The 24,703-nt window shown below is 44.0% G+C and overlaps 2 protein-coding genes across 2 annotated transcripts; both read right to left on the bottom strand.

The window, feature by feature from the left end:
* Positions 1 to 301: 301 nt before the first annotated feature.
* On the bottom strand, positions 302 to 4,456 carry LOC122181951 (ADP-ribosylation factor-like protein 6-interacting protein 4). Its single transcript, XM_042874875.1, has 6 exons — positions 4,446 to 4,456; positions 2,180 to 2,385; positions 1,672 to 1,743; positions 1,290 to 1,424; positions 811 to 863; positions 302 to 316 (listed from the first exon to the last, which is right to left on the bottom strand). Exons 1-6 carry the CDS (start codon positions 4,454 to 4,456, stop codon positions 302 to 304), a joined length of 492 nt encoding a protein of 163 aa, XP_042730809.1.
* TRAF5 (TNF receptor associated factor 5) lies at positions 2,360 to 24,634 on the bottom strand. The gene is made up of 12 exons (XM_042862192.1): positions 24,563 to 24,634; positions 13,257 to 13,407; positions 12,529 to 12,753; positions 10,776 to 10,833; positions 9,810 to 9,911; positions 8,927 to 9,091; positions 8,535 to 8,612; positions 8,091 to 8,165; positions 7,739 to 7,831; positions 6,921 to 7,061; positions 6,245 to 6,413; positions 2,360 to 5,772 (listed from the first exon to the last, which is right to left on the bottom strand). The coding sequence occupies exons 3-12, from the start codon at positions 12,741 to 12,743 to the stop codon at positions 5,195 to 5,197; spliced, it is 1,674 nt and encodes a 557-aa protein (XP_042718126.1). The 5' UTR covers positions 12,744 to 12,753; positions 13,257 to 13,407; positions 24,563 to 24,634; the 3' UTR covers positions 2,360 to 5,194.
* Positions 24,635 to 24,703: the final 69 nt, after the last annotated feature.

Below are 24,703 nucleotides of genomic sequence, written 5' to 3'. Positions count from 1 at the left end.
TCTGCTTGGTTAGGAAAAATGGTGCAGTTATAAACATTTTTAGGACATTACATTGTTTAAATGAGAAATACAGTGGGCATTTCAACTCATACAAGCATACCTTTGAAAGCTGGACAGGTCCTGTTTTTTCTTTCTTTTTCTTCTTTTCTTTCTTTTTCTTCATTTTGTTCTCTTTTTTTCTCTTCTGCAGGTATAAGACACATTCTGTAGCACTTACAGATTCACAAAGGGGAAAAAAAACAAAATCCACAAGCAGCCTATTCATGCCCTGGCTAGCCAACAGAGCCACTGCTGCTTATCTTTACCACTGCTGGTCCTATATGAAATACACAGAAAGTAATTCAGCAAAGTTAGCAACCTTTGGATCTCTGGAAATGGAAATGGTATGATCCCTGATTCTCTCTTTTAATGTACACCTAACGCATACAATCACTGAACAGCAGTTAGGACCTGAAGAAAGGACAATTACAACACTGAGAACCTATGACCAACTATAAATGGTTTCTTCTGACAGACATTCTATAAAGTTATGAAGGTTCCTATTTATTTTCCTCAGTGACTATGCTAAATTCTAGTTGGATGAGCAATTACTGGCAAAAGGAACCGTAAGTTCCTTTCCTTCTCATTTAATATACAGTCTGGTGTGTGTCAACTTAAGAGTTCACTTACTTTAACCCTAACAGCACACTTCGGATTTACATAGCCACAGACAAAAGCATTAAACATCCCATGATATTTAGGGCTACTGAAGTACAAAGAGCTATTTTCTGTTTGTTAACTACTTATTTCTGTTTGTTAGAAAACGTTTACCTTTTTGTTGTGTTTTTCTTTTTTCCTTCTCTTTGATTTAGTTTTAGAAGAATCTGAAAAAAAATAAACTAAGTTCAGTATTCTGAAAAAGGCATTTGGTTTTAGAGATGAGGCATATAGGAATATAAAGCATAGGAAGAAAATGCTTTAATTCAGCTGAATGTATCAGCACTGGCTCAAATTAATTGTATGAAAAACAACATATCAGCTTACTGCCATTTACTTACAGGGAAATTGGAAATCTCATTTATGCACTGATTACTTATACCAATATATGACATTAGTGACAATATTTCTCTCTTTCTGCAGATGTGCTTAACAGACTGCAAGTGTCTGACAGCCAGACATCTGGACTCACAAAGAAAGCAACAGAAACGTATTACCAAAGCTGACAAATCACTTGAAAACTCCATCACAGCTAAAGGCAAAAGTAAAACTTTTTCCTACTTAATTGGCCCCTCGGTGAAGCTTCAGCTTACCTCTGCTACTTGAAGATGACGACCTTGATGACGAATGCGATGAGGAAGAAGAAGTGGATGTAGTACTAGAAGATGATGTGGATGAAACGGATGATGATCTGCTTCTGCTACGTTTTCTTTTCCTTTTTTCTTTCCCTTAGGAAAACACAAGGCAAAAGTGACGAGCCTGCAAGTAGCTACAAAAATGATTTCGCAGAAACTAAACATAACGAAAGCATATTTTGAGGAGGGTTCTTCTTCTGTTTCTTTCTTCCAGTGTGCCACAGTCTGTTATCATTAGCGAGCGACTACAGTAAAGATGACAGTTAAAGATGGTAGCTGACACAGAGGATAACAGATCACACACAGCACCGTGGCTCTGGAACTGACCAGCTGTGCCTACCTCGGACTTTCAGGTCCTCTGTAGAAGCTGCACTGAGCAGCCTGCCTTTCTCATCCTTCTGGTTGTCCATACCTAGTGAGACAAAAGCTTGGTCAAGAGCACCATCTCCAAAAGCCTTGGAGGAGAAAAGAAAGAGGAAGGGCACGGTGAAAGAGGAAAGGCGAGAAGGCATCTAAGACCAACCCCGCCAGCACCCACACAGAGCGCATTGCACCACGGTGAAGCAAAAGTTTAGGCTTCCATCTTCCTGCAGCAGGAATGTGTGCCAAGACCCCGTTTGTGCGTAACCTTCGAAGATGTCACTATCAACGCATTTACACAAAATTTCTCGCCAAAGCGACTACAAGCCGACAGCGCATTACGAGGCCACGTTCCGCGACAGCGAGGAGCGATCCCCGGCCTACGCAGCGTTGAGGCCGCCGGGACGGCTCCAACCGGAGGGCCCGGCTCCCCGCCGCCATTTCCTGCGGTGCCCCGCCCGCAGAGCCCGACGCAGAGCCGCACTTACCGGGCCGGCCGCGGCGGCAGCACGGACCCGGCTGCGGCTCGGCGCTGACCCGGAAGGGCTGGCGGCGACCGGGAGGCGGTGCTCCCCGGCCCGGCAGAGCGTCACGGCCCGCCCGGCACCGCGGTCGGCACCGCCCATGGCAACGGCTGCCCGCCGACGGGACGCACGGCACTCCGGAAAGGTGGTAAACGTTATTTATTCTGACCCTGTTTTTGCGTATCCAGTTATGACGTTAGGCTAGAAAAATGCCTGCACTGTAGTAAGAGATACTCAAACAGTTACAAACGGTCAGTAACTACATAAAAATACACCGTGTGCTGATGTAGAACACGCTTTTGGTTGTTTACTCAGTACGACGTTATTGAAAGGTTTTTTGGTATTTATCATGCAACGACAAAATCCTTCCCCAGTAATCATGCTAGACAACGTTTTTCCCTAACCCTTGAGATGAAATTTAAAATGCGGTTCTCGAGTAGTAAAAATCGCTGAGAATCTTAACACAAAACTCAACTATTGTAACAAAAGAAACCAGTTTAAATAAGATCACCTTAGAAAACAAGTAATTTTCTCAATAAATTCATTATAAAATAGGCAGTACTCCAACGGGGACATTTCTGTCACCCAGGGGGAATCATTTGTGCTTCAGAATTTTAAAAGGAACGTTCATGGCAAAACGGTAACGCCAACACAGGCACAGCCTGCCCAAAGATGAGCACGCTCCCAGCATTGGCCCGGCAACACACTGACACACACCCACATCACTACGCCATCACCAACTCAACAGACAGAAATGGAGTTCTAATAGTACTTAGCTCTTTTCATGCTCAAAACTCTTCACAAACATTTAAATAGTCCTAACACTTCCACAAGTATTATCACCCCCATTTTATACTCGGGGTGTGGAGGCAGAGAGGTCTGTTATTCATCCAGATACAGAGTGCGTCCTTTCCGTCCTGCTCCAGTTCTCCAGGGTCTTCAGTCTTTCATTTTACACTTCACACACTGACACCAGTGCAGCTGACACCACTCGGTTATTCCTTTGAAAGTATCAATCAATACGAAGTCCACATCAGAGGCTTAGAATCAGTGTCCCACGATATCACAATATCTTTCAAACAAACTTCTCTTTCTGTAACGAAAAGTGTTAAGGACACGAGGCCCAATTCTCTCCGCTATGTGGAGAAAATGGACTGTAAAGTCAGTCATGGTGGTGATACAAAAGAACAAAATCGGACCTTTATCATCTGTCCGGTCACTATGAAAACCCCTGTGTGCCCATCATACACAGACGTGGTGCAACAAAAAGGACTTCCAGATGTACTACCTTACTGTGATGTACAGATTGTAAGGCTTCTCCTCCACTCCACCTCCAAATTTGAAAATGTTTGTCTGATCTACATTCCAGAAACTGCCTGGAAAAGTAAATGCCTATAGCAATGAGCTTCCAGATATAAAATACATAAAATGTACTTTGCCCTCATCTTAGTGTCAGTCACCAAATCATATTATATCATTCTGCACAGAAGTGGCATTTTCCATTTTGCCACATTTGCCGTCTTGAATTTTCTACCTTATACCTTGGGGTCTGTGCCCCATTTTGGTTTTTATTCTGCCTGGTTTATTCTTACTCTAAATCCAGCTTGCTCTCATGCCATCCTTTTCAAAAGCTCCAGCTTTATTTTGCCAGTGGGCTGCAGGAGCAGTGGATAATATTTCGCTCTTTCACTACCTGATCTGCAAGAAATGAGACACAAAATTCCGTCACTTCTAACAACAAAATGACTGAGTGTGCAAAATTACATCCATCCTACAAGCACCCAAAAGACTTTAAAAAGGCACGTGTGTTCTTTGCTTGTTGCTTGGTGCCTGATCTTGGCATTCTTAGTGTGTCTCCAATAAACCACATAAAATGCAATTGTTCCCTTGCAATACGGAGAGAACTTAGGATAAAAATGAAGGTCTTCCTAAGTATTTCATAGTTATCAGTAATTGCTCTGCAGCTCTCACTCCTTTTAACAAATGCTCAAACTGCGCTACTCGTGAGACCTGGGTTCCAACAGGAACTTCATTCCCTCGTCTATTTCCCCCTTCATTCCCAAAATTCCAAATTTCTAGGGAGAACAGTGCATGTTATCTGAGGTTTTTCCCAAACATATCCAGAGCTCTTCCTGCCACCTGTAGAGCTGGTTGGCCCAGGGATGCAGCTGGAAGGACAAACTTTTGAAGAATTTTGTCCCTTTTCTTCCAAGAGCTGGCAGCTGAGTACCTTATGGCCATATCCTGAGAGGTAAGAAGGACATGCAACTACTTTTGACCTCAGCTGGGGACTGTGGATGTTGATCACCAGTGGAAATCAGTCCCAAGGCACTAGGCAGGAATGAAAATGATGTTACCACATCCGTTTTGTGACCTTCTGTACAGCTGAAATATCAGGCTAGAAAAGTAAGAGGCATTGGTATTTTGCTCTGGAATTCCTGGTAAAAAATACGTTAATGAAAAAAAGTATGCAAGATCCCTGACAGGTGTCTGGCTGAACCCCTTTCTCACTGCTTTAAAAATCCAGGAGATTGAGGACTCATGATACATTGATTCAAACGAGCTAATATTGAAATGTTTCCATTTCAGACAAGTGAAATGTGCACTGGTGTGAGTAGTGGAGCCCACAGGCCTGCCTGGGCTCCCAAGGGCTTATAGGAGAATTTTCATCCTAAATCACTAGTCCTGTGATGTGAGCCAAGCATTCACACCCAGCTTGTACTGAGCCTAGTCAAAGCACTGGATTGAATGCGTGTTCACATCAGACTGGTCTTACAGCTGCCTTGAAGCTGCAGGCTTGAAAGAAGGTTAAAAAAACAAAGGCTGATGTTTTAACAATTTGTTGTCTGTCACATGGTCCAAGAGCCTTGAAACACATGAGTAGCTGACAGGTGGCAATTCACTATTGCATGGCTAGTAATCAACAAGAAGGCATTTCATAAAAATTAAAGCAGTCACACTGATTGGATACTTTTTTCTTCACAATTCCTCCAGATCAGTTAGATCCACAGCTACTTTCAAAAACAGAGTGTCATCTCTGACATAGGTATTCTTTGTGTTCTCCAGAACTGTGTGTGGCACAAAGCGTGGACAACCAGAGGCAATATTCATTTCTCCATCAGGCCTTTTGAAACTGCTGCTATTGGGGTCAGCTCTAAAGACTTCCACAATGTGATTTTTTTTCCCGGTTTGATCCAAAAGCATGAGTGTAACCTTTTGCTTGAAGGGCCATGGCAACAGTGAGTCGAACTCGCCTCTCATGACAACAAAGTAGAGTGAGACATGTGTTCCTTTGCCTGAGCCGTCCCCATTCAGATAGGCTCTGGCACACAACCTGTACCCACAGCGGCTGGTGTAGAAGGGCTGGCTGAAGATGGAGAGGACACGACCTTCCATTGCTTCTTTTTTCTTCATCTTGTAGTCTGTGATTTTCCAAATTAATTTCCCGTTGTAGCATGTGCCTTCCAAAAGCTTAAATCGTTCTTCGTTTTTATTGAGCTGTGCTTTGTGAATATTGATCTGGAGATCATGTTTGCTGGACTGACTTTCCAAAACAACTGGGAAAAAGTAAAATAAAACTGTCAGAGAGCAGCCAGACTTCAGCTGACAATACATAAGAACAATACTGAGTACAGACTGTTAACTGCAGCTGTTAACCTTTTTTTCTTCCAATTCTAGTTGCAGTGGGTAGTTGAATAAGGAAAAACACTAACTGCAAGCCACATTTACTGTCTGACTAGGGAAACAACGACTGCTACCACCACAGTGCCCCGGCCTCACCAAATCCAGCACTCTGGCCCTGCTGTGCCTCAGGAATTCAGAAGCTGGGCCCTCTGGTGACAATATGGAGTAGGGGAAGGTGGGAGGATGTTTGTGGCATGTACTACCACAGGTTGGTCATAGAAAGCCTGGAGAAGAGAACCCTTTTTGGCTAAGAGTTGCAACTGACTGACTGCAGTACCAGAGCCTCTACTTAGCCACCACAAAGATCCCAGAACCCATGCAGAAAAGAAGGAAGTCCAGACATACCTAAGCGCTGATCATATGTCTCCATAAGGGCAATCTTCTGTTTTACATTTTCAATTGTGTCAAACAGGGGTCTCAAGTCTAATTTACTTTGTTGCTGGTTTGCCATCTGTATTAGCTGTTTCACCTGTGATTCCAGTCGAGCAGACTTATCCAGATGACTGGCAAGAGCCTTCCAGTCAATACCATAGGAAGAAGGTGGGAAGTGGAGACAAGGACATTTACAAAATCAGCCATTTCATTGGAAATAAAGAAATCTTTAACATGTGAGCAATACCAACTACACAGTACAGTCAGAAGTACTCTGCTGCCTCAGGAATGTGTCCAACTAATCCCTCCTTTGGTATTTACCAGCTGAGAAGCCATCCCTCAATTTGATCAGTTCATGCTGCTTTATTTCATTCAACTGATGATTCAAATTCACACCTTCCTATTTTCCATGGGGATCTGGCCATGAGGATTTATACAGTGCTTTTTGCCCTGATTAGATACCCAAACTTCTTTATTGGTTACAACACAATACTGTCATTGTAATAAGAAGGGCTTGGGAAATGTCTGGGAAACAGTATTTGTTACTGTCTTGCTATTAATGACAACTGGATAAACATACTTCATAGTGCATGGTTTAAACTGCAAGAATGCAATTGGCCAAAAAGGAAAAAACCAATGTGTCACTCACCTGTGTGCTTACCATCAAGTTGCTATTTTTACCAAACAGTTGTGTAAACTGTCTGAATTCTTTCTCACACTTTTTAACAGCCTCTGCTAACTGCTGGATTTTAATCTCTTTACATTCCAGGCTCTTGTACAGGTCAGAGATCTAGAGATGGAAAAGTACAGAGTAAAAGGCTCCATGCACAACCAAAATGAGCAGGGATTAAATTAAAACATGTTGTGGTACAGGAGAAAGTAGAGAAGCTTACAGTGTAAAGCCTCTAGCTTAGCTGGATAATTCAAAATTCAAGGATGTGTGCTGTCAAGTACTGACATCCCTGCATCTTAAATCTGACTTGCTATTGCCCAGCTTGCAAAGTGAGATTTTTATAAGCCACAAGTAGGCAGGAGGAGGGAGGCAGGAGAAATGAGGCAGGATGAAGGAGGCAGGAGGCTCTGCACTGCTCTGTGCCACCTCTGCAGAGGGGATGACTTCAGCACCCCAAGGCTCCTTTTCAATGCAATCTCACTGACCTCTGAAACCCTCAAATATTCTATTCACAAACTTGGCATCAATTGCAAGAAGTCGAAAGCAAATGATATAAGCGATGGCAACAAGGCTCCCGTTGTGTCTGATGGAGAATACACACGCCTGAGCACAGACAAATTTCCAGCTAATTGCCTGACTTCACTGGAAGAGCATATTCTGACTTCTGAGGTGAGGACAATAAAACCAGTCTTTTTAGAATGCATCTGAGCTGTAGCAGACAACAAATGCAAAATCTCACGTAATCTCCCAAACTGCCAAGAACAGTGGAAGGGTGTTCATTAAATACAACTTACTTGTTCTTCCAATCTAGAATTCTTGTCTAAAATCTGCAGCATGTGTTCCCGCAGGGCACCATTTTCATGTTCAGCAAGTTTCCCTCTTTTCACCTTAGTGAGGCAGAAGGGGAGTGAAAGAACAAAACAATCAGACACACAGATTTTTGAAGCTGATGGGTAAAAGATTTATTGATGTCAGGATTTAAAATGTCCCCTCTGTGCATTGAAAGTGAGGGAATTACAGTCCTGGTTTTCTGCTGATGCATCTTACTAGAAATGGTTGTAAAAGAACTAAAAATGATTATCTTGATTAACTACTCTGGTTTGGGAGACAAATTTCTAGCACAAGCAATGATCTATAAAACATTACCTTTATATGGCAGCCATACTGTTTGTATGGGCAGTCCACTTCAGTCTCAGGACACACAGTATGATGCTTTTCAATCTGCGTATATTAACAAAGAAACTTGTAATGAAATAAATATTAAGCTCCTTATTACACTGATAAAATCTAAAAACCTGCCTAAGGAGTGAATAGAGGCCAATGTCATGACTGGTTACATAAAGAGGAAAATGAATATTCAGGATCAATAAGCAAGACAGGTGTCTTTCCATACTGCAATACCAGTGCTTTGCAGTGACCAAACACCTCGCTTGTCAGATGGGACATACATCACATTTAGGACCAAACAAAGAAAATACTGAGAGTGATGAAGTTGTATTGGTGTGTGCCAATGCAGTCTGTGATGCGAGTTTCAGTTTTAGTGAAGTGTGTGATTTGCTGAATTGTTGCATGTGAAAAAAATCCTCGTACCTCCTTTTTCAGAATTATCTGTGAACAGTTTTGGAGACAAGGCATGGGATAATCAGGACAGTCATTTTCCTCATGATTCTGGGGAAAAAGAAAAACAAGGCAATGGTTTTCATTTTTGTGAAACAGCATACATAGAAGTAGTTATTGCTACTGGCATGCAAAAAGTAATCATAAACATACACACACAAGCCTCACATCATGTTTTTAAGAGAGTAAGAGTAACTGGTATTACTTAAAGCATTCTCGTTTTTGTTATGCTTTCTCCTTCAGCTACTCAGCCAAGTTTTGTTTCATGAGTGGTAAAACCCCACTGCAATGCTGGAAACGTTTCACTCAGCAATATTAAAAGGCAAATATATGGATGGACTCCAGGGAATGTTTTATAATCTTACCTTTATGTTAATTAACACCACGTGTTCATTACAGTACTGACACATTTCTTCTCGAAATTTACAGTGCTGATTCAAATGATCTTTCAAATCTTTCCGAAGGATTTGATCACAACATCCATCATTAGTGCATCGCACACTTTCAAATAAACACTGCTGAAGATGTTCCTGCAAGACATAAAAGCAAATTAAACCCCGGTATGACATACAGAAACATCTGGCAGTCTGGTGACACGCAAAATTCTGAAAATTTGAGGAGTCCTCCATGGGATTTCAACTTTTCCCACAAACACGCCAGAATGGCCAGCACGTCTTAGCAAGTTTTGCAGAATCAAGCATCTCATTATGCCTAAGCATACAGAAATTAAGTACAGGTGCTGTGGATATAGTAAGGCCATCTCCGTGCTGCCACGGCTCTGGACTTTTGCTGGGCTCAGGCCCTGCTGAGCAGCAAGGCAGTGAGGTTAGGCTGAGCACCAACCTGCTCACCTGTCTTGGGTCTTTCTCCCCAGTTCCACATCACCCTGCACAGACTTCTGATGTGAGTTATCCTTGCTATTTTTATAATATTTAAATTCCCATATCATTATATTCTCATTATTATGTAGCAAACCTTCACTACAGCCCTCCTGAACTTGCAAAATGACCGATATATTCACAGCAATATAAAGCAAATGGTTCTTACCAAACAAATAAGGCGCAGCTGTTGTAAGCTTACAGCCACAACATAGTATTTGTTACTCAGTGTACAACTAAGACACTGACTGTGTACTCAAGCCACATTGCTACAGTGACAAAAGTCTGAGGACAACCACTGAAATTTAGCTTGTGACACACAAAGTCCACATGAAAATCAAAGGCTTAAAATGTGATTGAGCCAACTAACCTGATACCGCCCCAGAATTATTTTTGAATTGCAGTCAGGGAAGTTTTTGCAGAACACGTACAAGTTGAGAACTTCTCTTTTACAACAGTTGTCCTTGAATACCTGTAAAGGAATGGATGGCAATGATGCTCAGACAGCCTGTCTATAGACTCTGAGAAATAGCTGTGTAAGCAGAAGCAACTGAGCTCCCTGAGCAAACTGCCTCTCTTATTTAGGGATCTTCCTACACAGAGCATTATGCAGCTGCTGTGTTGCACCACTGTCATAAGATTTCCACAGGGCAGCAGACAGTGAGTGAAAAACAGAATTACAAAGACAATCTAATTACAGTTTTGTCTAAGGAGCAGAAGAGGGAGGAGACATTTCATTTTGCTGGGAAATTCATTCCGGCAGGATCAAGTAGGCAGCATACTTTCAAGCCTTGGCATGTAAACAAGAACAGATGAATCCATTACAAAAATCAGGTAGATTGCAAAATAAGTGGCATGAACTTGTCTTTTCCTCTGAAAAGTTACCAAAAAGCAAACAAAGTCTGCAGGGTTAATGATATATAATAGAAATAGTTAAGACAGCAAATTGTAACCAAGTCAAAAATTAAAGACAAACAAACAAGATCCCCCAGAAAGACAGGGGATTAAAAAGTATGCCAATAAACTCTCATGGTAAAATAACCTACAAAAATCCACCATAAAAAATATCAAAAGGCATGAGAAGATTTAAAACTCTGTGAAACGATTTGACAGTTTACTGGAAATACAGAGGACTAAACTGAAATAACTTTAGAATGCGAAGTATAAAAGAAAGTTTTAGCTGTACATCCAAATCTCTTTTTCTTCACTTTCAATCAGCATCGCTTCACAAGACAAAAGCTGCTCCGCCTCTGGGGACAAAAAGGCTCAGATCCACCTTGTTCTCAGCTGTCCTGCTTTCTTCATGCAGGTGGTCTCTGCATGCACAGCCACTTACCTCGTGCATTTTTATTGTTTCTTTGTCGACAGGACATGTGGGTACTGCATTCAGTTCTCTAGATTAAAAGAAAAGTTGTGTTAACCCACAGAAGATTTGATTTACTTTCCAAGATTGCGTTATGCTAGAATTCAGCTGCAATGGATATTGGAGCAGGGACTTTCAATTTGTGGTCACCAAAATTGTAAGGGACAACTGTATCAGCTGAACGTTCAGAAGTTCATGGACTCTGATGGCATCTCCCCAGAGCACTGAGGTGGGCATTGTAGCTGAACCCCCCTCAACAATCTAATGAAGGTCACTGGGGTCTGGAGAGGCTCACAATGGCTGGAAGCTGCGCAGTATTAAACCCAGCTGCAAACAAGGCAGGAGGAGGAGACCTGGGAAACTATGGACCTGTTGGCCTAACCTGGAAAAGCTGTGGAAAAGATTGTCCTGAAGAATATTGAAATGCAGTTAGAGAGCAAAGCTGTTATCAGGCATAGTCAGCATGGGTTCATCAAAATGAGGTCCGGCCTGAATAATTTGAGGGCACAGATTCTTGATCCATCTTAAATTTCCTACGTTTTAGTCACTTTTATAGCAAGTAATTTAAGCCAGAGATGGTTTAACAAGTTAAGTCTTATCTGCTGTTCCTATGTCAAAGTGATATTTTCCTTGATATGAATCAACAAATCATACCTAGAACTTATGTAATAATAAGGTATGGAAGGAATGTGAGTTGTCTATGTCCCATTCACATGGGGTACCATAAGAATCAAAAAGCACTTTGGAAAGGCTTTGTTCTAGCAACTACACAGCCACAGTCTGCTTAGAGCTCTGGGAGGTTATTAAGCTGCAACAATGAACTAATAACAGAAAGTAGTTTGTCCTATGACTGTTAATAAGATGCCTTTTAAATTAAAGGGGATCTTGTCACTCTCTGGCCATCTGCTTCTTACAAATCTCATATCTGAAAAAATCTGTGCGCATTAAGCCTAGCCTCTGTTTTCTACAAGTAGTGCAGTCCTTGTTAAAACAATAAAGGGAAACTTAATGTCCCCTGTATTAAAAGAAGTGCTATGATAAGAGGTGAGAAAATGCATATTGAGGCTGTTGTGCATAGGGAGGCAACCCAGAGGGGGAAAAGTGACAAACATAAAGCATCTAAAATTCGTAAAAAGTGAAAGCAATATCTGGTCACACAATCCAGATTCTCTGCTGTCGTCCTGGGCACATGCACACAAAACATTTGATAGGTCTGCCAGGTGAGCTTATTTACACCTGCAGGTGAATCCCAAGCAAACGGATGGCAACAGCCTTCTGATCTCACTGTAGTCTTGGGTAATATTAACATCAGTTCAAGGACTCCACTGGAAGTAAAGAAATTACGTGGAACCAAATGAAACTAGCCTTAATTTAGCTACTGGCACCAATAACATGAAATATTAATGCAAGAAAAAATCACCTGAGTAGTACCAATAACAGATGGACAAAGCAAGACATTGTCCCACTCAATAATGTTTAAATTCATATAAAAATTTTTCATATGCTGACTTCTATGCAGTTGCCAAAGCAATCCTATATTTCTCTCCAGCACCCTGTAAGATCTTTGAAGACACCTTGAGTTCAGAAGTCTTCCCATTGACTCTCATACAGTGTCACCAGACAATCATTGTTATGGAATTCGCTGCTGATTTATGGAAGGTGCCGACTTCTGTTTAAGAACAGGAGGACAGGGAGCCTGTAGATACAGGAAGGAGTTTGTACTAACCGCAAAGTGAGAATGCACTGCTGACAAAACCGGTGCCCACATCCTGTCTGGTGGGGATTGTGAAGGACTAAGTGGCAGTAGGCACACTTGTACCGGTCCTCTAAGGTTTCCACAAACTTGTAGTCAGTGTTGGGTTCGAAGTCCAGGGAAACAGCACTAGCAGAGTTCTGGCGCGTAAAGATGCCCGAGACAGCAGTGAGCTCGTCACAGGCCATGGAAGCCGCGCTGGAAAATCAGACATGGGAAGAATCTTGTTAAATGCTCACCATCAGTCGCTTCACCTCTGCTATAGCCTGCGGCAGGCTGCCATCTGTCTGAGGGTTTCAGTTTGCAGAAGGGTCCAACAGATTTCAAAGGGAAATGTGGCATCAACTGTGGAAGTACAACAGAATGCTCAGAGGACCCCAAGATGATGCTTACATGACAAGCACTAAAGCACACTTTGGAAAGAGTTTTGGGATGTGAGAACTATTTCCCAGAACAGGGAATTTTTTCTCAATTTTCTTGCAGGAACTCTTGGCCTAAAAAAAACACCAAAATTTAAAGCAGGCACGTGGGGAAAGCAGAGGCCAACTGTTGGCCCTAAGATCTGCCAGGAAAGTCTGTGCTTAAAGTGGAAATCTCCCACACAGTATCACAAATTCACCACACTGGTGCACACAAGATAGCTTTGTGGCTCATGGCCAGGAGTACACACACACAGAAAAACAGGAGTAGAGGGATTTTACCTTCAGTTTAGGTGTTAAAAGGAGCCAAAGCCTCTTATCTTGTCATCCTTCTATTTCCAAATGATTATTCATTTATAGCAGTAGACTATAATCTCATCTTTTCCAGAATTTTACTTAATTATATGTCAGTTCTTGGCTATATTAACCTCGCCTGCAAGAAGAAAAAGAAAAAGGAAGACTGCAATCAGAAACATGTCATAAGTTTTTTGCTCAACCTATAAAAGCTCAGAGACACCTGATGAATGCAACGTTAGTTTTCTAATAGGAAAAAACCAGCAACGTCTGTTTCCAGCTCTAACAGTCACAAACCTTGAGATTTGCCACAGGTCCCCTCAATCTTACAGTACTTTTGTGCAAATAGCTAAAAACCTCAAGCTGCTCAGGTTTTTATTTCTTGTAGCTTTGCATTCAGAAGACATTTATACCTACAGGATGTGTACAAAAGCACAGCTCATCAGCCACAACCATGTTCTCTTAAATAAAAGAATGTAACTCAAGTGTTTGATCTTCTGGTCAGTACCTCATTACTGACAGCACAAAACACAACTCACCAACTCAATTTCACAGCAGTACTTGAGCATGCTGTTTCCCCTTCAGGTGCATCATCCTCCCTGCCAGTCACCTGAGTCACTTTTGCTGGCAGTGGCATCTCACTAGGGCCTGACTCAGCTCCTGTAAGGTCACCGAGGGTGTCTGCTGTGGAAGCATGGCTGGCGCATAACCACAACAACCTCACAGATGGCAATGAACAGCACTGATACATGGCATATCCCACTCAACTGAGGGCTGTTGGCCCATGGAAACAGTGGTGAGAATGGCACAGCACAGAGCTTGAAAGGTCATGGGGCAGCTGGGGCTCAGAAAGCAGATTTCTGTTCAAAATCCTGTGCTGGACAAGGAAATCCTGCAGGCCAGAGGAAGCAGATGACTTGAAAGCAAGCCAAAACACATGATCAGCAGGAGCCAATCTGCTTGCTGTGGGCCTCATAGGGCACTCAACTACCAGCCTGCAAGACTGGACGTGGGACTTGTCAGACACTGATTTCATTGTCTGACTCTTTCTCCTCTGACAACAGGGTTCCCATTTCTCTGATGCTCCCCAAGGAGCAATTTTATTTTCCTCATGCCCACTGAGGATGCAGGGAGGCAGCCTGAGGGGTTACCTGCAGCACAGCTTCCATCACAGGTGAGCAATAGCCACCATGACCTGTGCAGCATGGGCATCTGCTGGCCAATCTCCTGCACACTCAGCACTCAGTAAGAACCCCAAAACACATCTCATTCCTCTCACTTATGAATGTTCCTTCTCATCTATGGGACATCCAATTTTTCCAGTCCTGTCACATTTCAGGACTGGCACCTTCTGGCATCATGTATTCTGCAAGTTGATGCCACACTGTGTAAAAAACACAGACACACACACAAAAATCCATGATTACCAGCTTCTTTCTTTCAGGGTCTATCCTGAAAGCCTTCCCAGGCACACAGCTCAGGTTTGGCACCATCACCAGCCGTTACATGACTGCCGTGGGACGTGCAGCCAATGTTGTGAGGACCCAGGCCAGGTGATGCACACAGCTGGGAGGGCTCTGCCAGGGCCCTGGGGCTGCTGCAGCCCCTATCGGCCTCTGCGGCTTCCCGCCATTTCCTTGTGCAGCCCTTCAGCTGTAGGTCAGCTCTTCCCACAGGCTCAGGACTGGGGGTAAGACAGAAAAGAGGGACTTTGCTTTGCCACACACCAAAGCTGGAGTGGAGTCTGCTTGAATCAGTGTGGTTTGGCGTGGGACAAACCCCGAGGAGCCAGAGGTGATGGCTGGGTGACAGACGCACCGCTGGGCAATGCTTGGCGTGAGATGACGTATTTCCACTACTGTCACAGCAGCCCCAGGCTGGCTGCAGGAGCCCTTCTGACCCTCCTGGTCACCGCTGCCCACGCCCATGCTTTTTGAGTTAACATCAGTGGGAAACCATGAGGGGAAAAAATGCTCTTTGTGCTCACCCGCCTGCCGCTGGCTGACTGCATCAACTTCCTGCTTACACCAGGGCCTGGCCCACAGCACCGCCGAGGTGTGCTTTCACTTCTGCCTGCTCACAGCTGCCAAAAACCTGAGGACATCCTCTGTAGTGTGAGTGTGCCAAAAACATGGGGGCATCCTCTATTGTGTAAGTGTTCCTATCTTGCGTGTAAATGGCAGTGCTGGACAGAACTCTGCACCTAGGGAAGCTGCTGGAATCACCAGAAGCTAAGCCTAGGTAGTATGGAGAGCTCCTAAGTAGTATGGAAAGCTTGATGGCAGCACAGCAGAAAGAGCTCACAGCTGGGCTCCCACCTTGCTTCACATCCCTGCCCCTACCTATATCAACAGCACAATGCTTCTGAAACAACATTTTTTATCTGAGTTGCATGCAGATACATATCTCACTAGCAATAACACAGTGAAGAAGCTTAATAATAAAAACACAATCTCTTTATCTAGCTTTAACTACCACCACATCAGATGAAGCCCAAACAGAAATGGTTGACCTTACTGCTCAGAAGTGGGGTAAGACACAAGCAGAACCTAAGAAGACAAATCAACATGAGCCTGATTTACTGTCATATAGCAATTATGATCATGTGCAACAATGACACTGAACTAACGTGGACAGATTAACTTTTTTTTAGCCATGAACTCACTGCACACAGAGAAAAACACTTGCATAAGGTGGTAGTTCTTTTTTAAGACAGTATGTTTTTCCTCTTTTCTCTCACATAAAGGTTCCCAAGGGAGGTTAATCACGTTGCCATGTGAGCTATGAGCACATGAGCCACTACAGAAAGCTGCAGTGCCTGAACATCCAGGATAGCCAATGCAACACATGGGCACTGAACACCACCACGTCTTTTAAACTGAGAAAGGTAAGTTTGTGAATTGTTATTCCTGGTTTGGTCATTAAGCATGGACAGGAAAATAGGATGCTTGGTCCTGCTGTTTAGTAGATAGCGGACCTGCTACTGGCTGAAAGCACAGTTTCAGTTGGGTTCATAATGTAAGGGAAGATAATGCGCAGCTATGCTCCAGGGTTGGGGTGCTGCTCATCACGATTACTTCCTTCCCTACCATGATTCCATGAAATATATTTAATAGGAAATGAAGCTGTACACCTGTAGTCCTACACTCTAGTTCCAGTTCAGGTCTATTCCTTTGCCCCAAGGAAAAGGAACAGAGCTTAGAAGGTCTTAGAAGGTGCCCCATCCCTCCCATTGAAGATGATTTACCTTACCAGAATGGGAAACCTGTCTAAGTCAGGATTTGGAAAGTTTTGTAAATGTCAGTATACTTCAGAGGTCTAAGATCAGTTCACTTCCATGGGAGCTGACTGACAGAAATACAGTGGAAGGGAACTTACCTTGCACTAGAAAGACCCTCTCCAAGCTGCCTTATAAACTAGAAAGATTAGCTGCCTCCAGGAAATTTTTATTTTGAAATAAAATAACCAAGTCATATGATTTATTAGTAAGATAAGGCTTCACTATGAAAACACTAAATTTTGGGGTCAGCAAACATATGCTCCAACTCTTAACATACACAGCTAAACAGTCTGCACAGGTGATGCCACCTGCTATCTCTGCTGCATCATCAGCACTCCTCCTAACCCAAGGGAGAGTTAGAATATTTTGGCTGCTGACAACAAAAGCCACCAGCAAAGTCCCTTCAGGGGAGAAGGATCCTGGCTGCATTTCTTAAAGCGTCGCAGCCCTGAGGTTACAGAGGAGAAGGATCCAGCAGACTCACCACTGAAATACACAGGGCTTCACTCAGCAGCAAATCAACCCCAAGAGCAACTCTGCTTGCTTAAAAATGACAGTACAGTGACCAACTGGCATCCAGGAGAAAGTGCTTCTAACAGTAGCAGTTTCAGAACTTCCTCTGAGGCCCCACAGAGCCTGTTGCTGCAGAGGGCAGCAGAATCAAATTAGGTATTGTTTGCATGTGGACAATACTATCCAATTCAAACTCCAACATCACCTTATTCCGCAGGCTTACAGTAAACAGTAAAGCTTTATGAAGCAAGCATCAATTTGCCAATCTCCATAGTAAAATTTTCACCAAGTGGAGTGAGACACAGAAAGGTTTCTTTTGCATAGAGTCATAGTCAAGCATTATAATGAATCCCCATAAGATTAGATTCCATTATTTTTAAGGCATAGATTACAATAAAGACAGCACTTCAAAAATTAGCAATACACAACTAGCAAAGCGTATCTGGTGCTGAAGTAGCTTCAATTTCATGACCGATTTTATTTATTTGCTACCTCTGCTATTTTTCCTGGATTTCCTAATCACAAATTTATTAATTTTGTATTATCATAAAACTGTCTACATCTAACCAACACAATGTTAAGTTACAGTAACATGGACTTCTGTGTTAAAATAATTGTGTTCACAGCTGGAAATTAATTTTCTTCTTAACACTACTGAGAGGTCATACTCAAGAGTCATTAAAAAAGAAAAACCAATCAATGAAGCTACTTTACAATCTAGTCATTTAAAAAACACACACACATGGAAACAAACAACAGAAAAAGAACGAACCAAAAACCACACACTCCAGAAACCCCACAATTTCTGAATAGCTATGTTTCAAGCTAGTAAATACTGATGATCACAAGAAAACATTGTACAGATCGCTTTCTGTTAGACCACCCTGCCCCAGAACTGAATAGTTCTTTCATTTGTCAGTTCTACACTTCTGTATCAATATATAGATGATCTACCATCATCCTGACCCCCCTCAGCAATCTCTGCAGAAGGAATACTTGCAGACCTCTCTGCTTGCAGCCCCATGCTCTGGGTGCTGCTGTCAGCTCAGCGCGGGAGCTCAGCTGTGGACAACTTTCAGACTCTGAAGCCCTCTACGACAACCATGTGGCACTCACACATCCCCCTGCAGCAGCTAGCACCTGAGGAGCTGTTTACAGATGACAAATAATTATAACAGCATTAGATTCCTGACATCATTGCTGAGACACGTTTTAGTAGAATGTTTTAGTAGTACCTGAAATGTGTAGCCGATCCTCAGCGAGGAGAAAATGAGAGAGCAAGCGTGCACGAGTGTAAGCTTTGTGGTTAAAACAACAGTATGAGCATTTTAAATCAGCAAGGGAGTGGAAATCCCCTGGTGTAGCGTTGAAAAGATCATGTCTAAAAATGTTTCAAAAGTGTTAGGACAGGAGCAAGCCATCTAAAAGCATTTTTCCTTGCAGCTTTGATGTACCAATTGCAGAGTTTGCTATTTGGAACAACATAATGTTACCAAGAACATTTTGCACAGATTTAGTCCAGGATACAGAGTCTTCATGTTGATAACATTGCTTTCATGGAAGCGCTGAGTGGCTAAAGGGAAAACAAAAGGTCAGGAGCAAGCACAGAAGGGTAGAAGGAAACCCAAGGCCCAGCCCTGCCAGATCCATCCCTACACAAGGAATCCCTGTGGGCACAGACAGGTCTGCTCACTGCGGGAAGCTGAGGGACGGCTCATGGAGGAAATGGCACCATTGAGCCACAGCTACCACAGGAACTCACACTGAAGGCTGCATGGACATCTGACATTTAAAACAGAACTTTCCAATTGTTACAAAAACAGATATTTGTATTTGTGATAACCAAGGCCGCCATACACCCTGTTTATTTCAGAGCCTGAAGTTAAGTACTTACACAGGACTCCTGGCAGCCTCCATCCCTGCAGTCTCTGTGGACACCAACCTTGTTTCCCTGGACCAATACATGCATCCCTTCCTGCAGTGCCACAGGCTCCATCTCTAATCCCATTCCTTCCTTCTGCTCTGCTCTGCTCCCTCCCTGGCTTCCTGGTCTCTTCTTCCTTTGTTCGGTATGTTAGCAAAGAAAGCTTGAGTATTGGTCAGCTTGTTCAGTTAAATGAGCCCCTAATTAAACCAAGTAATAACAATTTCCCTTCCTCCCCTCAAAGTAAGGCATCTTATTTTCTAGATAAGCAATAATTTTCAGTGCTCCTGTTATTTAAAATACAAGTATTGGGAAAAAAAAGCTTCTATTCTGTCTTGCAGCAAATGCCACACAGGCTATCTTTAGCCTTTTTCCTTTAATTAAGCCTGCTCATGGAGCATTTCTAATCTTGTTCAGTCTCAGTCTCCCCTCCCAGGAGATTGCATACTTTCCTGAACCATCCCTAGAGCACTGGGACAAATCATCACTGAAGCTGGTACAGTGCTGGCAGAGAGAAAGGCATCTATTTGAAGACATGCTTCTTTTTCATGGGATCAATTAAACTGATCCAAGTTGCATTCCTAGACACAGCCTAAGATAAATTCTATGGCTAAACCTTATAAAACAGAAAATAGTCTTTTGTCCTTGCAATGAATTCACATCCTTAGGATATGCCTTGATCAAGCACAATGCACCAATGTCTGCATAGATCAACAAGGATGAGCGAAATAATTCCAACCTGGGTTCTCTTTAAAACCATCAACTCTGGAAGCAGCACTCATCCAGCCAGTGTCAAGAGGCAGAACTGCAGAGAGTACAGTGTCTGTGAGCACAACTCCAGGAAGCACCATCTGCTTCTGGGAAGCTTTGGGGAAAACCCCAAATGGAGAAGTTGAGTAGGAGCAGGATCTTCATTTTAAACAATCTCACTCATGAGTGAGTAGATGAGTAGAAAGCAGATGAGTAGAAAGGGGTTGTTGTTCTTGGGCACCCCTCCATTTCCTGCAGCCCTACGTGCAGTGCTGAAGACCCTGGCAAGAGGAACCAGCAAGGAGCATCATCAAGCTTAAAGCATGCACAAGAGGATGATGGAAAAGATGTCCAGGAGCAGCATTTAAGGAAAGAAACAAACGCACAAGAACCACATAAAGAAACCAAAGGTACTGAAACAAAGTAAAAGAAAGCGTAGACAATGAGACAATCAACTACATTTTCTTTCTTGAAGTGTACCAGAACCAAAGTGAAGTCTTCACATGTCCTAACAAATAGTACAGACCACACATATTGCAGGACTAGGTTCAAAGGTTACCTCTCCTTCCCCACCCCAAGGGCACACACTATCCAGGATATCAGTTGGTTTGACTTCAGTCGGTGCATCCATTAATACCTATTCAGTGCACAACAGAGTTTAATTTTCCATGCACTCAACTGTACGTCTTGATCTTAATGAATTATTTAATCAGCACAGATACAGAAATCTCCCAGTATACCCTATGGTTATCCATCCGCATTACTAGGATAAGCTCAAATTCTGCTATGTTCACCATGACACAGGAGATTTTGGCAGGCCACCTATTTCTTCTCAGACACTTTGTAATTCCAGAGGTTAGAAATTCCCTTCAGCTCAACTGCAGGAATTCATAAGCTCAGTGGATTGTGCTTAGATGCACATATGTATCTGATGATATATGGACACATATTTTCTAGCCTATGATGAGGTAATTGGTATGTCAGAAACCAACTGGTATCAGTGACTTCATGACCTTGCTGCTGGGAAAGTGATGACAGTGAAGATTATCATCACTGCATTTTCTTAAAAATGAGAAAGGGGAACGGACACGTTCTTAAGAAGTCCTGATGAGATCAAACATGACACACTGGAGATTTACAGAGTTACAAACAGGTGGCAGGGCTTTCACAGGGCCCAGTAAAAGGAAAGATGCATGTAAAAAGGATGTTAACACACCCAGGGTGACGCTCAGCCTTCCTCCTGCTGTTGGCACCGGTTTTAGCTTTACTGCTCCCAGCAGTGAACAACATCACTGGGCTTTTAGCCTTCAAGGTGTGTCTCAGGCATCACCAAGGTGGATGTTGGTGATGCCTTTGGGAAAAAGTGCCATGAGGTTTAATGTCAGTGACAAAGAAACAAACCAACAGAGAAGTTTTTTTTCATTACAGATAGTGCCTGATAGCCTTGCATGTTACATTCAATTGAATGTATGACCCGGTGACCATTTATACCTGCTGTCTCTAGGACAACATTAAGAAGTGAAACCTGAGATTTTGCTTTCATATTCTTAAGGGCCACACTCCAGTTCCAAGCACATGGATTCATTGTTGGTTTAGGGCAAGAACTCTGTGCCTGAAACCAACACGCTGCCTCTGATGCCTCATGCATCTCAGAGTGACCACTTCAGGCAAAATTGCTTTGCAGATTGTTTCTGTCATTGAGGTTTGTTTAGTCATTGGTGGCTTTGTGTAATAACAACTTCTCAGTATTATCTTCTGCAAAATAAGGACACAACAGCATACGTGCCCTTAGAGAGCCCCATTTGCAAATGTCAACATAAGACAAATAGAAATTTCTTTAAGAGTTCCCCACACAAATGCACTTAGCTACGAAGCACTGTGGGCAGTCCCATATTAAAACCACTGCAATTTGGGGTGCTGACAGTTTCTCACACGCTTATTTAATTATTGTAAAACTGAGATGTAGAGACTATGGAAATTTTTGCTGCATTTTAATTAATGATGTGTATGACTCAAGTTTCTTTACCTTCCTGAGCTGCTACACACCAGGGTAAAGAGGTTAGCCTCTTTCCTGGGCTGAGGGAAGGAGGTGGAACAACTGTGTGTACAGCCCAAATAGCACAGATAACAGAGGGACTAACAGTGTGAACATTAACTCTTTATGGTCACAAGCCAAGAAACTTGAGCAGGACCAGAAAAGAGAATACCCATAAGATCGCAGGTACCACCAGAACTCTCAAGATCAAGGGCCCAACAAATGTTTTAATTCATACAGATTCCATGGAGAACCAGAAAGAGAAATGCTTTCTTCACAGCCTACTATTAATTGAGGATAAATAACATCTACCTACCCATTTATAATCAAAAGATCAGAAAAGGAATCAAAAAAGGCACAGGCCTACAGGTTAACTTGAAGAAAGGACACTAATAAAGCTTGGGAGATCAAGCACCCAACAAGTCTGTAGCTGCACGCTGAAGTGATTTGGCAGTTACCCAAAAGTGTTCAGCACGAAACAAATAGTGTCTAATCTGTTTGGGACCACTACTATTTAACATCTTTGCTGATGACATAAGCTGGTGGTGCAGCTGGCAAACTGAAGGGAAGGACACCAACAAGAGTGACCTGGACATTCCAGAGAGGTGGACTCACAAGGGACAACATGAAGTTCAACAAGGCCAAGTGCAAAGTGCTGCACCTGGGTCAGGGCGATCTCAAGTGCAGATAGAGGCTGGGCAGAGGATGGATTGAGGGCAGCCCTGAGGAAATGGAGTTCTGGGTACTGGTGGACAAAAACTCTTTGTGAGCTGGCAGTATGTGCTTGCAGCCCAGAAAGCCAATCATCTCCCAAGGCTGCATCAAAACCAGTGTGACCAGCAGGTCAGAGAAGTGATTGTCCCCATCTGCTCTGCTCCTGTGAAGCCCCACCTGCACTACTGTGTCCTGGCCTGGGATCTCCAGTAAAGGAAGAATGGAGAGCTGCAGGAATGAGTCCAGAGGAGGGTGTAAGGATTACAAGAAGATTGGAGCACTTCTACGAGGAAAGGCTGAGGGAGCTGGGCTTCTTTAGCTTGGAGAAGGTTGCGGGGAGACCTCATTGCAGCCTTCCAGTACCTAAAGAGGCCTACAGGAAAGCTGAGGAGGGACTCTTCAGCAGGGAGCATAGTGATGGGACAAAGGTAATAACTTCAAACTAAAAGAAGGGAAATTCAGATTAGTTGTCAGGAAGAAATTCTTTACTCAGAGGACAGTGCGGCACTGACAGAGCTGCCCAAAGAACCTGTGGGTGCCCCATCCTTGGAAACATTCAAGGCCATGTTGGATGGATGGCCTGATCCAGTGGGAGGTGTTCCTGCCCATGGCAGGGGCTTGGAATTGGATGGGCTTTGAGGTCCCTTCCAACCCAAAGCATTCTGTGATTCTGAGCTGACCCATAGCTCTCCACTTTGAAGGCTTTGCAAGAACTGTGCTCCTGTCTTCAATATAGTGTTTAGCAAGTATGCAGGTAACATAAAGAGCTGTGTGGCTTCTGCTCTTTGCATTCGTTGGAAACTCCTTTTATCAAAGTTTCCAATAGAAGCTTTCCAGTTTAAAAACCTTGTCCCCTTCTGGATGTCACTTCTCGTTCTCTCCAAACTCTCTAATTACTGCTTCAGTGCATCTTCCCACCACCCCTGCAGTGTCTGTGAGAGCCACAAGCTTTCTTTTCTTCCTTCCTGTCTTTACTTATCTCTCACAGTTAACACCTTGAGCCAAGGCTTCCTGCCAGCTGCTCACAAGTTCGCCAGACTGCTGCAGGCTGTCTTCCTGCAAAAGCTGAATTCCAGCTATTTCTTCCAGCATCCATGCTGGAATTGTTGGAGTTGGAAGGTACCCTGGAAGGCCATCCTGTCCAACTGCTCTGCAGTGAACAGGGACATCTACAACTCAGTCAGATGCTCAGAGCCCCTCCAGCCTGATCTGTAGTATCTCCAGGGACTTCTCTTCATCTACTTCCTTTCTGGGCAGCCTGTTCCAGTGCATCACCACTCTGGTTGTAAGAGACTTCTTTATGTTCATTCTAAGGAAGCAGACCACCTCCTGCACAGTCCCTCCTATCCACATCGAACACAGCTGGCCTGGACTACATGCGGGCCCATTACCTCCATCCTTTTCTCTTATGCTTAAAGAATTAAACCTGCACAGTTTCATCAGCTCCATTTCATATTTCCGTATGATGCAATATGTCTTGTGTGCTTATGCACTTTTCCAGGCCCTCACCATCTGCCTGCTTTCCAAACACTTTTCTAAAATGCAGGCAGTACTTATTCACCCACCCAGCACCCAGAGATGATTTTTGCACACCACAGCTACAACCACATCACGTCTCTGCCCATTCCTCCACTTGCTCATTACACCAGAACCACACGGAATCGTTAAGGTCGGAAAAGACCACTAAGAACCATCCAGTCCATCCACCAACCCATCCCCACCACGCCCGCTAACCGCGTCCCTCAGTGCCACATTTCCGCGGTTCCTAAACACCTCGAGGCGCGGTGACTCCGCTACCTCCAGGGGCAGCCCTGACCTCTTTCTCCCCTTACAGGCTCCCAAACCCACCCTCCCACCACCCACCCCCTCCGGCGCTGTAGCAGGGCTGGCTTCACGTCGAGCCGGGCGGCGTCTCTGGGCTCCGCGCGGGCCGCATCCGCCACCCACCGCAGCGGGCATCCCGCTCCCAGGAGCGGCACGGAGAGATGCGCTGCGCCCCCGCGCCTCCCGGCCCCGCGCCCCGCGCCGCCTTCGCCCCCCGCGGCACCTGCCGGGCCCGGCCCGCCTCCCCGCCGCACCTGAGCCGGAGCTCGCCGCACGCCGGACCGGGGCGGCGGGGGGAGGTGCGGGGCGCGGCTCTGAGCGGGGAGCAGCGCGGGCGAGGAAGCGCAAGCGCCGCCGCTTTCGGTTTCATGGCAACCCCGGGGCGGGGAGAGCCC

This window comes from Lagopus leucura, unplaced genomic scaffold (assembly GCF_019238085.1).
Source record: "Lagopus leucura isolate 7727_CA_CO unplaced genomic scaffold, USGS_WTPT01 Super-Scaffold_73, whole genome shotgun sequence".
Lineage (NCBI taxonomy): Eukaryota > Metazoa > Chordata > Aves > Galliformes > Phasianidae > Lagopus > Lagopus leucura.
This window is presented reverse-complemented; position numbering and strand designations above follow the sequence as displayed.

Bases quoted from the DNA above. Each gene is read 5' to 3' on its own strand.
- TRAF5 (XM_042862192.1), bottom strand. From the start codon at position 12,743: ATGGCCTGTGACGAGCTCACTGCTGTCTCGGGCATCTTTACGCGCCAG. The intron at 7,832-8,090 runs GTAATGTTTTAT...TGCCTCACTAAG, and splicing joins AGTATGGCTGCCATATAAAG to GTGAAAAGAGGGAAACTTGC. The intron at 7,062-7,738 runs GTAAGTTGTATT...TTCCATCTCTAG, and splicing joins ATTCTAGATTGGAAGAACAA to ATCTCTGACCTGTACAAGAG.
- LOC122181951 (XM_042874875.1), bottom strand. The intron at 1,744-2,179 runs GTAAGTGCGGCT...TTGTCTCACTAG, and splicing joins CTGCCGCCGCGGCCGGCCCG to GTATGGACAACCAGAAGGAT. The intron at 1,425-1,671 runs GTAGGCACAGCT...TGTTTTCCTAAG, and splicing joins AGAGGACCTGAAAGTCCGAG to GGAAAGAAAAAAGGAAAAGA.